This window comes from Nomascus leucogenys, chromosome 1a (genome assembly GCF_006542625.1).
Source record: "Nomascus leucogenys isolate Asia chromosome 1a, Asia_NLE_v1, whole genome shotgun sequence".
Lineage (NCBI taxonomy): Eukaryota > Metazoa > Chordata > Mammalia > Primates > Hylobatidae > Nomascus > Nomascus leucogenys.
In genome coordinates, this window is record NC_044381.1 from 104,911,001 (window position 1) to 104,926,322 (window position 15,322).

The following is a 15,322-nucleotide window of genomic DNA, read 5'->3' on the forward strand; positions in this document are numbered from 1 at the left end:
AGAACTACGTCGATTTTATTGTATCTAGAATACTTTTGCCCTATCATCCTAAACTTTTGTTTGTAAGTGAATCTTCAAAGGCAATGTTGCTTGCTGGGGCCATTTTGCATGCAGAGACGTTTTATGCAAGAGTTCAGTGCAGAGGTTATAGTCGTGAAAAAAAGCGGCGTGTGTCTACATGCTCCTTCTCTTCTTACACTCCATCTACAAACAGCACCATCTTATTCACATTGGCAGAATAGCACAAAGTCATTACTCTTTATTGAGACATCCCTGAAAGATACATCAAAGTTTTCTCTTCCATGGAAAGAGTAAAATTACCAATTAGAATACGGCATCATAAAAAGCACCCTAGAAAAAAACACTTATTTCTAGATATAAAAGAAAATCTTAAGAACAAAGGAGTCTAGAAGAGAATGTATACAGTGGCAGGTAAAGAGCTAGCTTCAAAAATTGAGTAAGGGAAATATTTGTTTTCTGCACCATGGTTTATTACACTAGAAATATGTTTTTTTCCTCTAGTGAATAGCATGCATCTTACAAAACCTGGAAAGAACAGTATTAGTATCAGACTTACTGATCCAATCAAGAAGGCTTGGAATGAAACTCAAAGTGGAAGAGAAAAATGCGAATCAATGATATAGATCTTACAGAAGACAATAGGTTTGAAATGAAAATGAGACATAATAAAAAAAGGTCTAGAAATTATTTTGTGAAAACTATGACTCGAAATAATGCTTAGGCTTCGAATATAGAGTATACTAAATAAAACTCAAATAATAAAAATATTATACATGCTCAGCTCACGCAACGTACTCTTTTAAAAAATTTGTATACAACATTGACAGACGAGTATAAGAACTGCCATAACTGTTTGTGCAAGCAGTGCCCTGCACAAGAGTGCCTGGCCTGTGGAACAAGTAGGAGACATAATTCACTTCATACTCCAATTGCCTGACAAGTATAATCTTCAATTTACGGGATAAAAACCCAGGCTTAGATATGTTCAGAAACAGGCTCAAGGTTATGTAGCTATAAAAATATGAGGCTGTATTGGTTAGAATTGGAAGCCAAGTGTGTCTGGAATTCATTATTTTAAAAAAACATAGAAAAGGGAAATTTATACATATATATGGAATTTATACATATGTACAATTTATTCTAAAGAAGAAGAGTAGGCGAAAATTCACTAATTTTTCAAAAGGAACAATACAATGACTGAGAAATGTGTGTCACTGCATATCAGCGAGTTATACACCAGTTTTATGATAAAAAATATAAACAATTGAATTTGGAGATGTTCATGTCAGGAAAGGAAAATAAAAGAAGACTTTGTCACTGGAAAATGGTGTAGCAATCCTAGCAAAAATATTACAGAGGATAGTTTGCGAATGAGTACAAGATACGGATGAGAAAGAGAAGGCTTCAATAACGGGATCTCTCTTGGGAGGAATTCTAACTCACTAAAATGTCACTTACAGGTAAGGATTTTGATTTGCACCCACAACACAGATACTGAGTAGAAACAAAGTATTTGAGATGCATAAGAGTAAAGGAAGAGGATGATGAGAAGGGTTGGGTAAATTTATGAACTTAAAACACACAGCTGGTAACGGGAAGTTACCCAGAGACTCCAAGAAAACATAACTGAGGAAGAAAGTAAGAAACTAAAGATACAATTATGAGTCTACCTTTGCAAATAAACCCATAACCAGAAAATAGCACAATAATTACCCACAGAAAACCATTAATTTTACAAATGAAAATTTAGTCATAGATTCTTACATTTTTACAAAGCACGTATAACAAACAAATGAATGTGAATGATTAAACATTGTAGTAAGGACTTTTAAAAAGAGTATGAGGTGTGTAAACTCAAGAATCCTTATAGATACTCCAAATATGAAAGGTTATAAAATATTAGCTGTGTTAAGAAAAAAAGAAATAAGCCCACAAACTGAGGGAGAAAGAACTGCTGATTTGTTTTGTTGCTGATATTGTTTTTATCTTCTCTGTTTAAGAAAATTAGCAAATTAGAATGAGTAGAACGATGTTAATATAGATTTCAGTTTTGTTCAGATTTATCTACAGACCTTTTTCAATGAAGGATAACCAGAGAAACATTGTGAATGATCCACTATGGTCTGCTGTATCGGTAGCCTGTGAGCACTTAGAGAAGAATCCAGTAATTATCAAAGGCCAGGATGTTTTCACTAGGAAAAGCTCTTTCACTTTTTTGAGAACCTTAAACAGGCTGAATAAGAATATGCTACTTACAGTGTACCTTTTTTTTTTTTTTTTTTTTTTTTTTGGAGTCGGAGTCTTGCTGTATTGCCCAGAGCTGGAGTGCAGTAGCGCAATCTCGGCTCACTGCAAGCTCCGCCTCCCAGGTTCACGCCATTCTCCTGCCTCAGCCTCCAGAGTAGCTGGGACTACAGGCGCCCGCCACCACGCCCGGCTAATTTTTTTGTATTTTTAGTAGAATCGGGGTTTCACCGTGTTAGCCAGGATGGTCTCGATCTCCTGACCTCGTGATTCGCCCACCTCGGCCTCCCAAAGCGCTGGGATTACAGGCTTGAGCCCCTGCGCCCGGCCACAGTGTATCTTAATGTGAGTAATGCGTCATACAAGTATTTTATTGTAACCTTGTGAGCAAGATAAAAAACAATGGTTTTATGATAGAATAGCTGAATGAATCCCTGGAGGTTGATCAATCTTACTCAATGAAAATTTTATCCTTTCTACCATCCCAATTCAAAAGATTTTTCTGTGATTTATTTAAGGAAGTGGAACATACACTTTGCCAATCTAGGGATAATACAAGGTTTTGGGAGAGAGCTAATAGATTATGTGGTAATCAAATAAATCTTCAAAAATGTTTTGTTATGCTGAAATTCATCCAGATAATATGCTAACAAGAAACAATGTAAAGACCCACACTTAAATTTCAAAAATATCATTTATACAAAGGATACGTGAATTTAACATTTTAACCCTTTGAAAAAGATACAGTTTTTTCCACATAACCCTTCTGCTTCAGCTCCCTTAAGAAACTATCATACTTCAATTTCTTTTCATTTTACAAAAGTATTTCTATTTCTCAGACATATTAAATTAGCTTATGCAACATTCTGTGTAAGTGTTGAACTCCTAAAGCAAAAATATGTACAACTTCTGGCTTCTTAGGAAATAAGACAAATGGTTACACAGTATAGGTGAGCGTGAGCACATCTGAAATAAGTTCCTTTTATGAAGTTATACCATGTAATTTATCTCGTATATCTAGTGATGAAGGATTTTAGAAGGCTCAAAGGCTGTCACTTTAGTATGTCTGCTGTCATAGTGAAAAATGTGTAATTTCAAAGATTTTTAAGTAACTCAGAACAGTTTGTGTGGAGTAATATACATATGGTGAAAACATATCTATCTATAAAGAAACACATATACATAAAATATGTTTTGGAATTCATGCAAAACTATTAGAAAAATGATAACAACAAGGTCTTCACAGAGGACCACAAAGAAAAAAGGACATCGATTAGATTCCTCACCTGCCTGATACCCAACCGGTATGCCACAATCCGATCCACTGCATCAGGATTCATCTGTGTCCACTGTAGACTGTAAGAATAAACACGGTGTCTGTTCTGCCATACTGGATTGTAGGTATCATAATAGAATTCTGGAGCATAGGCCTTTCCTGAAAACAGAAAGTGTGCTTAAATTTGAATGAAAACATACTGTAGTGTTCAGCATACTTATTCCCTTTGGCCCTTTTACCATTTCTACTATATCTTTCATTAGTAATTGTAAAATCCAATCAATTCTCTGGATATGTTTTGAGAACAGATGTGAGATTTCCTGGTTGATTGGATGAGCAGTGTGAGAAAAGAAGGAAGAACACAAAGCATTTGGCCTAAGTGATTAGAGGAATGGGATTTTCATCAACCAAAATGGAAATCCATGGGAGGATGAAATCTGGAGAAAGAAGATCAAAGTCATTTTTAAATAATTTGAGTCATCTAAATGGATACACCAAGTATGCAGTAGGATATAACTAGTCTGGAATACAAGAGAGATCAGGACTGGAGATATAATCTTGCTAACCATAGGCATGCAGATAGAATTTAAATTTAAAGCCATGAGATGGATGATATCACCAAGGGAGCGTGAGTAGATAGAGAACGTGAAAGTTTGACGCTGGGGCAATCCACGGTTAACAGTTATGGGAGGAGATAAAAATCACACAGAAGCCTGAGAGGGAACAACCATAAATTTGAGGAAAACTAAAAATGTGGTATCCTAGAGGTCAAAAGAGGTATTTCAGGAAGTGAGTGATCCACTGTGTAGAAAACAATTAGTGGAAATGAAAATTTGTGTTTGTATTACCTGCAGCTTTCATCAGTAAAGTGAACTTAATAAAACTTAAAGCAATTAGTAAAAGATCTGGTCAATATTTAGCTTATATTTAGATTTTTACAGAAATGTGAATTACATATTATAGTGTATATAGCACATACAAACCATCTCAGTTTTTCTTAATTCCCAAGATGAAAAGTTTACATACCATTTGGAATTATAGATCCAACTTCCCAATATTCTGAAGTATAATTTTTTCTATTACAAATAACATATTTATTTAATAATACAACAATATTTAATGGGATCCTATTCAATGCAAAATATTGTCCTAGTTATTAAGAACACAATGAATGAGGAGGTATGGCCTCCTCATTGATGGAATTAATTACATTTTTTTTCCAGACTTTTCATATAGCTTCGCAATTCTTAGTAAGTTGAAAAGCTGTATTTTTATCATCACTCATTTAACACCTTTTCTTTTTTTCTTTCTTTTAATTAGATTAGGCCAGCTGTAGGGCTCATGCCTGTAATCCCAACACTTTGGGCAGCAGAGGTGCTCGGATCTCTTGAGCCCAGTTGTTAAAGACCCACCAACCTGAGCACGTTGCAAAATAATGTCTCTACCAGAAAAAAAAAAAAAAAAAAAGAGCCGGGTCTGGTGGAGTGCACCTATGGTCTCAGCTACTCAGGAAGACCTACTTGCTGTGCTGGGAGGATCACCTGAGCCTAGGGAGGCAGAGGTTGCAGTGAGCCAAGATTGTGCCACTGCACTCCGGCCTGGGGGACAGAGCCAGGCCCTCTCAAAAAAAAAAAAAAAAAAAAAAAAAGCAAAGTCTCAAATCTCAAATGAGAGGAAAACAAGATACTGAGTGAAGGAGTCAACAAGCAAAACATTCTTGATAATTTGCATTTGAAACAAAATTTTTCAAAATGAAATAAAGGAGGTGAATTCAGTAGTAGCTGAGTTGGACAGCTAGAGGTTTTAATTAAAAATACACATCTAATACCTACAAATTTACTAAAGAAGTAATGAGCTGCTTAGATGAGTAACATAAACCTAGAGTGTTTTCATTACAGAGTAGTGTCAAGATTGAATAGGGGAGGTAAAAGTCTAGTGTTTCTTTTCTATGAGGATTGAGGAGTTGCTTCTGTTATTTAATCAAGGAAGAAACCTAAGGGTGATTGATTCAGTTCTAAGTAGCCCATTCTTAATAAAATAAACAACTCATTCAAAGAGAATCCAGAAGAGAATACAGGCACAACTAGGGGTTATTTAGCATGGAAAAAAAAGGGGGGGCAAATACAGTTTTCTCTATTTCGAGTTGAAACAGATCACAGAAGAAATCAGAATAAATGTTAACAGATATACGAAATAAGATGAATACCAGTGATTTCCTATTAAAATGGTACATATTTTGACTTAGAAATGTTCTACCAATGACCTTTGAATATGAAATGGCCTACTTCAGTAGACTATAAATTTCCCTTTACTCGAGGTATTCAGTCAACACTTAAACAGCCATTTAGCAGGGCTGAGATGGGTAGCTGCCCATAAGATGGTCATTTAAAATAACTTTCAGTCCTGAAACTGAACTGTGTAGGCTGCTATAAAACATCTGCCTGTCAAACTGGATTTGATATGTTAACTGACTTTAGATTAAATATGATTTAAATACGGAGGAACTGGCACTTTAAAATTATCTCATAACATTAAAAAAAATTCCTCTTGAAAGGCCATATATTTATTGAAAAGAATGATGTCTTTCCAAATATAGTATTCATAAGGATGAATTCATCTCTAAGGTGGTGACCAGGAATCCAGACATTCGCAAATACCCTAGGTTATTCTGATGCAAGGAAATACAGACCTTACAATTTGGAATGCTTTAAACAGGCTGAAATTTCTCTCTGAAATTACCTCCAAGTCTATATAACAAAAGATGTAAAAACTTATCCTAAAGTCATCAGAAACATCTCTCCCGTCTTCTTCCTCCTCTGAGACCAGCAGCAGCATGCCTGGTCCAACAGCCAGGATCTCTCCGGGGCAAGACTGAGAGACATCAGATAACGGGGATGGAGCGAAGTAGGATAGAATAATAACAGGAAATATTTGAAGCATTTCAGGAAGTAGCTATCCTAGTATAGTTGACTTTCGTTGACTACCACAAGGATAACTGGCTGCATACCATGAATACAAATTGCCATTATTCTAGGAACATTATTTATCTAAATGAACACTTTTGAAGTTACTGAAATATTTTTACCCTGAAGTTAAAAAACAGATCCTCATGATCTTGTAATAGGAATTTGTTCACCAAGATCCATTTTCAAGGTAGTAAAAAAATTAAGCTCCAATCTAACCCACTAAAATATTACAAATCAAATTTCACTGTAAAATGTTATCATCTTTATATTTAATTGCAGGCTATTACAAAGACTTTCCAATGTATTTTTTAAATGCTTTATCCGCATTGAGTAAATCACACGTAATATTTTTTCATGGAGCATTAGATTAGAAAATACTTTAGAGATTATTTCAATATCTCATATTATAGATAAATAAATTAAGGTGCAGAATGGAGATGGGGATATGAAAGGTTATACAAATAAATAATCAAATACAATAAGATCCATTACATTTTTTTACTTAGAATCAAGAGATTAAAAAATAAAGTTTTTTTTAGTTGAATAATCATATTACTTGGAATTAAAGGTAAAAAATGTTTTTAGATGGTGCATAAATAGTAATGATTAGTAATAAGTAATTGCTAATCAGAAATAATTTTCAGTTGTTATGATTAAATATAGACATGCTTACTTACACCTCACAGCATACTTTCTACTGAAGCTACTGTGGAAAAGCTTTAAAAAGAAAAAATGCTTCCTGATTTTATTGGAAAAGGGCATCTTAAATTTTCTTAAACGGGACATAGTTAATTTTCTCCTCTAATTTCAGAGCCAATTATACTTTATGCTTATTCATTCATTTGTAAGAAAGACACAGTAAAACCAAGGAAATATCCTTATAATAATCTTGGGCTTTGACATCCAAACATGACATCTACTGGTTGAACAGGGAAAGAATTCAGAAATACGTATATTTTTTATACCTCAGGCATTTTAATTCTTCCAATAAGCACACCAAGAAAATTTTCTTACTCTGTCACATTCTAGTTTTATTCTTACACAATGTTGTTCCAATCTAAATATTTTCAGATTAACTGACCTAGAACTATATTCATTAACTGAACTGGGAGCTAATTTTTGGAATCATCATGTATGATTATATATAAATCTTGGATTTAAAAAATATCCCTAAAATATCTATATAGAAAATAATTGTTTTTGAAAATATTTTATAGATTTATATAGAAATACTGGCATTTTATTTTGCAAAATGGTTTAGAAAAATGATTACATTGAGATTGCAAAATATAATTTTATGCATAAATTTCAAACATAAATTAAAAACAATTATTATTCCCACTGTGAACACTTAAAATATGCTTGGATAAAGGAACTGATTTCAGTAAAGTCAATACAGGTTTTGAAACAAAAACAAAAGAAAGTATATAATAGTGATCAAGACCACACATATCTTGCTTTTGAAAATAATTCACATTTTGGAAAACAGACTGTATGAATATAAACTTAAAAGAACCACGGGTTTATAGGACATGTTTGCAAATTTAGGGATATCTATTAATTTTTCACTTTGTAAAAGAGACAATACGTAGCTAATACATATTGCTTTCCTACGAGGTGCTGAGAAAATCTAGATAAATAAAATAAGCCCATTTTATTATCAGATTGCATAATCTCAGAAAAAAAAACTTATACAGACAACAAATTCTGATATAGTTGGTGGCGTAATTGACTCAAAACAAGAACAAATTTATATTTCCCATCCAGAAATGCTAGATGAAATTATGCCAAACCTCTTTTTATATGTATGTTTGCAAGCAAGAAAAAGAAGTCTCTAGGGATCAAAAAACACTGCTGAAAACAAGACATTTAATAAGAGTTTGGGGAGACAAATAGAGTGCTGTTGGTCTTCTTTACCATTGGGAGATGCATTTTCAGGCCCACAGGAGATAAGGTTAATAGACTACTGCAAGAAGAGAAGTTGGTAATGAGGCCACCACCTATGACTAAAATCTAGAAAAGTTATAGTTTCAGACATAGGATATACTAGAAAACATTTGACTCTCACCAGTATAGGAAGACGACAAACATATTTATGTTACCATAAAATGTTTTTGACTTTTGATACTGCCGGAGTGCTTGAAAAGAGCCAATGCCAAGTTGATCTTGAAAGACAAGCTGTCAACTTAAAGTGCAGAGAATTCCTCTAAATCCCAATGATCATAAATTCACAAACATTTTGAATACACAAATAACACAAGAAAACATTCCACTGTGAGAGACTAACAAGGTAAATAAATAGTAAGATTAGACTTCAGATAATAGAAAAATAAAATAGAATTTAGGCTGGGCACAGTGGCTCATGCCTGTAATCCCAGCACTTTGGGAGGTCAAGGTGGGAGGATCACTTGAGGTCATGAGTTCAAGACCAGCCTGGCAAAAATGTTGAAACCCCATCTCTACTAAAAATACAAAAATCAACTGGGAGTGGTGGCAGGCACCCGTTATCCCAGCTACTTGGGAGGCTGAGGCAGGGGAATCGCTTGAATACGGGACGCGGAGGTTGCAGTGAGCCGAGATTGCCCAACTACAGTCCAGCCTGGAAGACAAAGCAAGGCTCTACCTTAAAAAAAAAAAAAAAAGAAAGAAAGAAAAAGAAAAGAAAATAGAATTTATAAGTATACTTAATAAGACTGAAGTCATACAACAGAAAAATATAAACGAACACCATGGAACATTCTACGAAAGAATAACTGACACTGTCTAGTGGCACCAAAGAAAGCCTTCACAAGAGAAACGTCCGGCATTTTAACTGATCTTGAAGAAAAAATCAAATCTCTCAGACAGAAAAGGTTGGTTTGTGAAGGGATAAAAAAGAGAAGAAATAAAGTACGTCCTTAGGTGGAGAAAAATGAGTATGTTGTAGATACTTTAGAAACTACTATAGGATATGGTACTGTTATAATATTCAGTGCCCACCTTTCCTACGAAACTGTGCACTTCTCAAGAACAGGGATGATATCATCAGCTTTCACCACAATGGCTGACATAATCCATGTGCTTGCAGAATACAGGAAAAATATGTCAGGGCTAACTTGTGAAGCATCTTAGTGATATAAGATGTTGAATATTTACTCTAAAGTCCAGTGATTCTGAAATGATTTTAACCAGTCCTCATGTAAACGGGAGAAAAGATTGTATAGTGAATCCACTGATTTTCATTTTCTTAGTGTGAAAAGAACCGAGTGATGGCAAATAATTGGATAGGAACCAAATAATTTAAATGCTGGTAAGGAAAGAATTTCACAAAAAACACACTTGCAAAGTACCAAAAATAATAAAACCTAATTTAAAACTTCTCAAATGTATACTGAAATCCAAGGTGAACTTAAACACCGGTGATACACTGATTTGAAAAAAAAAAAGAAAGAAAAAAAGCCTTCTAAAAATCAGAAATCACAGCTCTAGAAGCTAATCAATATAGCCAAACGATTTGAGAACCAAAGTCATATTGTGTTTACATACATAGACTGGCTAAGGCGGTGGGTTATGTGTTAAAATGTTAGGTAAAATATACAATAAAAATATATGCAGCTCTCTGTCATTCCTCCATAGGGCAAAACACAGAACATGCAATTATTGGAACCAAAATTACATTCTCTTCAAATTAATGAATCTTGAGTAATATTAATTAGAAAAGAAGAGAGCAAAAAATGTTGCTACAGAAACAGGCATTTTTCTAAATGTTTAATCAGGGAAATGATATAAATTTATTTTATGTTTTACAACAATAACTGCTGGGAAAGAAGCTAATGGATCGAATGAGTGAGAAACCTTAGGCAGGAAACTAGTAAAAAAATACTGCCTATATAAAAAAAAAGATACATGATTTGAGAAAAGAAGAAAAGCTGATGAATTCAAAAGTGATTGCGCATACTGCTGATCAACATGTGTGTTCTGACTGGATCCTGGGCGTAGACTCCTAAGTTTTCAGTCTTGAGAGACGGAATGGTCACTAGCATCTCTAACTGGGAGGGAAAATGACTGTGAGTATCTCATCCTGGAAAAGGAGTGAAAAATTTCATTATCTCTTGAGATTCTGTCCTTTTGAAGGCCTATTGTTTTAGATCCAAAGCCATATAAAAGTACGTGTCATGAAACTGGGAGCATAAAGAATACTTTGAGGAAAATAAGATTTAATTCTGTCGAGTCAAAAGAAAATTTAAAAAAATAGAAATATACTCATCGCTGTTATCTATATTTGGCATTTATTTGTAGGGTATTTAATATTAGCTCTTATCATATTAAAAGTAAGTAATACAGGAATTATTACTAATCTGATGGGTTCTACCTATTTCATTGGCTTGAAAGATACTAAATTAATATGAAGAGGGAATTTAAAAATGTTAAACATGCAAGCGGTATTTAACAAAATAAACAACTGTATGTGATTTTAAAACAGTATCTTGGAATTAAGATGAATGTCATAGCAGCAATAAAACTCAATGTCATTAATAGTTTGTTCAACAGTGATAACTTGTCATTATGTATGCAGGAAATAAAAACATAACAACTAATTAATACAACTGTGAAGTCAATGACACCATCTCTCAGTTAAAGTTTCATTTTTAAAATGAATGCAAGATGTGTGTAACAATTTATAATCCAGCTAAATTATTTAGGTCAAGTGCCTTTGTACTTGAGACACAGAAGTGTTTATCAAAACTGTGTCTTCCCATTTTAGTAACAGCGAATATATTTTTCAATGGCCAGTCATTACCACGACATTATTTTTAAATTGCAATATAGCTGGTGTATTCATCCCTTACTTGAATTCATTTTCTTCTGCTGGAGGCAGAGCTGTACACATCACATTAAGGCAGACTACCCTGCGACCACACTTCAGCACTCAAGAGCTTCCTACGAATTTATAGCCCTGGAAGGCAGGTTTACTGATTAGTTAAATAACAAAACTATTGATTACATTGTCAGTCTTTACAAATCACTGGGATCTTTATAGAAAGCCTTTCAATCTGCTCAGGCATAAGGTACAATTGCTTTGGTTACAATATTATGATTTCTCTTGTAGGTTATGCCTCTTCAAAATAAATCTGCTGAAAAAATAAAGGTCTCATTTCCCAGAAATGATTTTATTTAAAACATTCCGTATCAAGTTAGTATTCCTATTATTAATCTGGAAAACTTGTTTACGAATATCAATCTGAGCATTATTTAAAAAAAATTCAGTCACAAAAACAATACGTTCAGCCAATATATGAATTTATGAACTGACAAATTCATAATAATATGTCTAAAGCACTTTTATGATGAACATATACCAGAGAAACTGGGAACAAGCTGTATGGAATTTATGGCTAAATTCACTTATAAAAGGAAGTCTTGCCCACTCATCTTTTTCTGATTCTTCTCTTGCATTTAGAGATTCATCTTTTAGATTGCCTCTTCTTTGTAACAATTAGAGTTTATTCTAATAACATTGAATCTCACTCTTATCACTCCACACCAACAAAAGCTTTGTAACTCAGTATTCATTGAATAAATCAATCAATGAACTTTCCACATGACTTCACTTCTCCTATTCACTTTCTAGTGACTCAGCATGACAATAACTGAATGTTTCTAAAGCCCCACTTTCATCTTCACACACCTTGACCCCATAAACTACTTTCCTCCTGCAGTTCCTCTCTGCTTTTCAGTTGTTATCTATCTTTTAATACCAAAATCACGACTATCCTTCCTTCCTTTAATAACTCTTTATTCTATGATAATTATTTACATCATAGTACTTAGCATTTAATTATGAAAACATAGCATAATTTTATCCCAATACATAAAAAGTCCCAAAAATGTTTTCTAAAAAATCATTTTTATTTCTTGTTGAGGCCCTTTCCCAGATTTAGACACAATATAGTTGAGGCCAGTAGAGGGTACTGAACAATACAAAGCAATCACACCTTTAAAATGTAAAAATCATTCTTAGCTCATGGGCCATATACACACAGTTGGCCAGCTGAATTTGGCTCTGGGGTCACATCTATGACCCACGATTGCTAAACTCTGTTCTAAATTATTTCAGGATGTTACAGTTTGCAATGTATTGTTACTAGCTTCTTATCTGAGAGTTCAGAATATGCTAAGTTTACATCTAAAAAGCGTCTTTCTTAGGCTTGACCTGTCTGCCGAATTGTTATTTCAAACAAATATGCCATTTATGTAGGTATGAACCATAGCTTTGGTGAAGAGTGAAAGTTAGCCACATAGAATCTCTAACTAGCAAAGGATAAAAATTGAAAGACTCCAAGCCTAGATTCCCTGGTAGATTCCCTATGCTAATTTGAATGATGTATATTTAACATTTATGTTACATCAAACCCCTAAAAAGGGAAAATGAATATTAGGAAGTTACATCTGATAGATTTGGTACCTCCTAAATATGAATACTGGGTCTATGGAATTACTTGCTTGGAAACTTTGCTAATTATTCCTCAAGGTGAAGGTTATGAAAGACCTATGATTTATGTGATCTAGTTTTGACAATAGAGTTTATTTGGTAGGGCAAATGTATATATATGAAGTATATATACATATATGTGTGTATGTGTGTGTATGTATGTGTGTGTGTATATATATATATACACTTTTTCTTTTTTTTTTTTTTGAGATGGACTCTCACTCTGTCTCCCAGGCCAGAGTGCAAATGGCGTGCTCTTGGCTCACTGCAACATCCACCTTCTGGATTCAAGTGATTCTCCTACTTCAGCCTCCCGAGTAGCTGGGATGACGCATCCATCTAATTTTTGTATTTTTAATAGAGACAGGATTTTGCCATGTTGGCCAGGCTGGTCTTGAACTCCTGACCTCAGGTGATCCGCCTTCCTCAGCCTCCCAAAGTATTGGGATTACAAGCATGAACCACCACGCCCGGCCCATGATTATATAATTTGAGAGGGTGACAAATGCAAAATTCACCTAATCATGCAATCAGCTGACAGGTTATTTGTGCTCCTATTTTTATTATTTTCAGAATTGATGTCATTCCAATTCTAAGTATTCATTTACAACTGAAAACTATTTATTTCATGAGTATGCAACACCCAAAGAAGAAAAAAAAAACTGAAAAGATTGAGAAGTTCAATATTTCTAACATGTAATACCCAAATGTTGGCAAAAGGCTTCAGTAAAGTTTAACAGAATTTGTCTCACACAGAGAGATAATTAAAACTTACTCCCAATTGCACTTTGTAGATGCAGTACAAGCAATACTTTTAAAAATTTCTCTAGAACAAATTAAAAGAGATTTAAGATGTCATCAGCGTATTTTTTTTTAAAGTCAAATTACTCTCATATCCTTTTTGGTATTCTATGCATTATTCTCTCATATACCAACATCAGTAAAAAAGCAAACTTTGGTAAATAAAAACAATAATATTTAGAATATTTAATGGACTTTTTAAAAATCACAAACTTAAAAACTCTTAGAAGAAAACTTCAGCTAAAATAAGTGCTTATTTTCCTTGCTTAAATAATCTTATATAAGACCTGCTTAATGACAAATAATGACTAAGAAGATTCTATTTATCGCATGTATTTGAAATGAGAAAGAGTTAATAACTCTGGCAAATCTTTTCTTTCCTTAGGATTATTCATAAAATCCCTATCCTTATAACTACCTTCATTTTGATAAAGCGACTGCTGTTACTAACTACAATACCTCCATGAAATGACCACATTATATTTTATCACCCTTTCAACAGTTAATTGTCTTAATTTATCTTCCTGTTTTTTAAACAAATTATAAGCTCCAGATGGCAAATATCTCTTCTTCATATATTGTCCCATCGGTTGAGGATCTGAAAGGAAATCAATTGTACTTAAAATAAAACTCTTTTTAAAAATCTCAAAATCTGGGCCAGGTGCGGTGGCTCATGCCTGTAATCCCAAAGCTTTGGGAGGCCGAGGCGGCCGGATCACGAGGTCAAGAGTTCAAGACCAGCCTGACTAACATGATGAAACATCGTTTCTACTAAAAATACAAAAATTAGCAGGGCATGGTGGCATGCGCCTGTAATCCCAGCTACTCAGCAGGCTGAGGCAGGAGAATCGCTTGAACCAGGGAGGAGGTGGTTACAGTGAGCCGAGATTGCGTCACTATACTCCCGCATGGGTGACAGAGTGAGACTATGTCTCAAAAAAAAAGAAAAAAAATCAAAATCTTTTTATTGAGATAGTCATTTGCAGCTGGTAGGAAAAGAAGGAGTAATTCAGGTACTTCTTACAGAGCTGTCATCCGAAATATGTTAATTTAAATTTTGTCAATTGAAAGAATATTTTTAAATTTGTTAATATTATCCGGGAAAATATCTCCCCTGAATAAAGCACTCAAATATGTACCACGTTTTTCAGTAGAACTTTGGAGGTCAATTTCTTTTATAATTTTCAGTTATAATTTAGAAAAAAATGTGTTTCATTCCAATTTCTTTATTTTTGCTTCTTTTTTTTGAGATGGAGTCTAGCTCTGTCACCCAGGCTGGAGTAAAGTGGTGCCATCTCAACTCACTGCAACCTCTGCCTCCTGGGTTTCAGTGATTCTCCTGACTCAGCCTCCTGAGTAGCAGGGACTAGAGGCATGAGCCACCACACTCAGCTAATTTTTGTATTTTTAGTAGAGACGGAGTTTCGCCATGTTGGCCAGGTTGGTCTCAAACTCCTGACCTCAGGTGATCCACCAGCCTCGGCCTCCCAAAGGGTTGAGATTACAGGCATGAGCCACCGTGCCCAGCCTACTTTTGTTAGT

General features: G+C 34.2%; 1 protein-coding gene across 3 annotated transcripts in view; it reads right to left on the reverse strand.

The window, feature by feature from the left end:
• The window catches only part of MDGA2 (MAM domain containing glycosylphosphatidylinositol anchor 2), an 832,668-nt gene that overhangs the window by 77,604 nt on the left and 739,742 nt on the right, over nucleotides 1–15,322 (reverse strand). For all 3 annotated transcript variants that reach the window (XM_030813906.1, XM_003263751.4, XM_030813910.1), the window contains one exon: nucleotides 3,552–3,700. In XM_030813906.1, coding sequence (XP_030669766.1) covers nucleotides 3,552–3,700 — 149 coding nt within the window. The remainder of the gene's footprint in view (nucleotides 1–3,551; nucleotides 3,701–15,322) is intronic.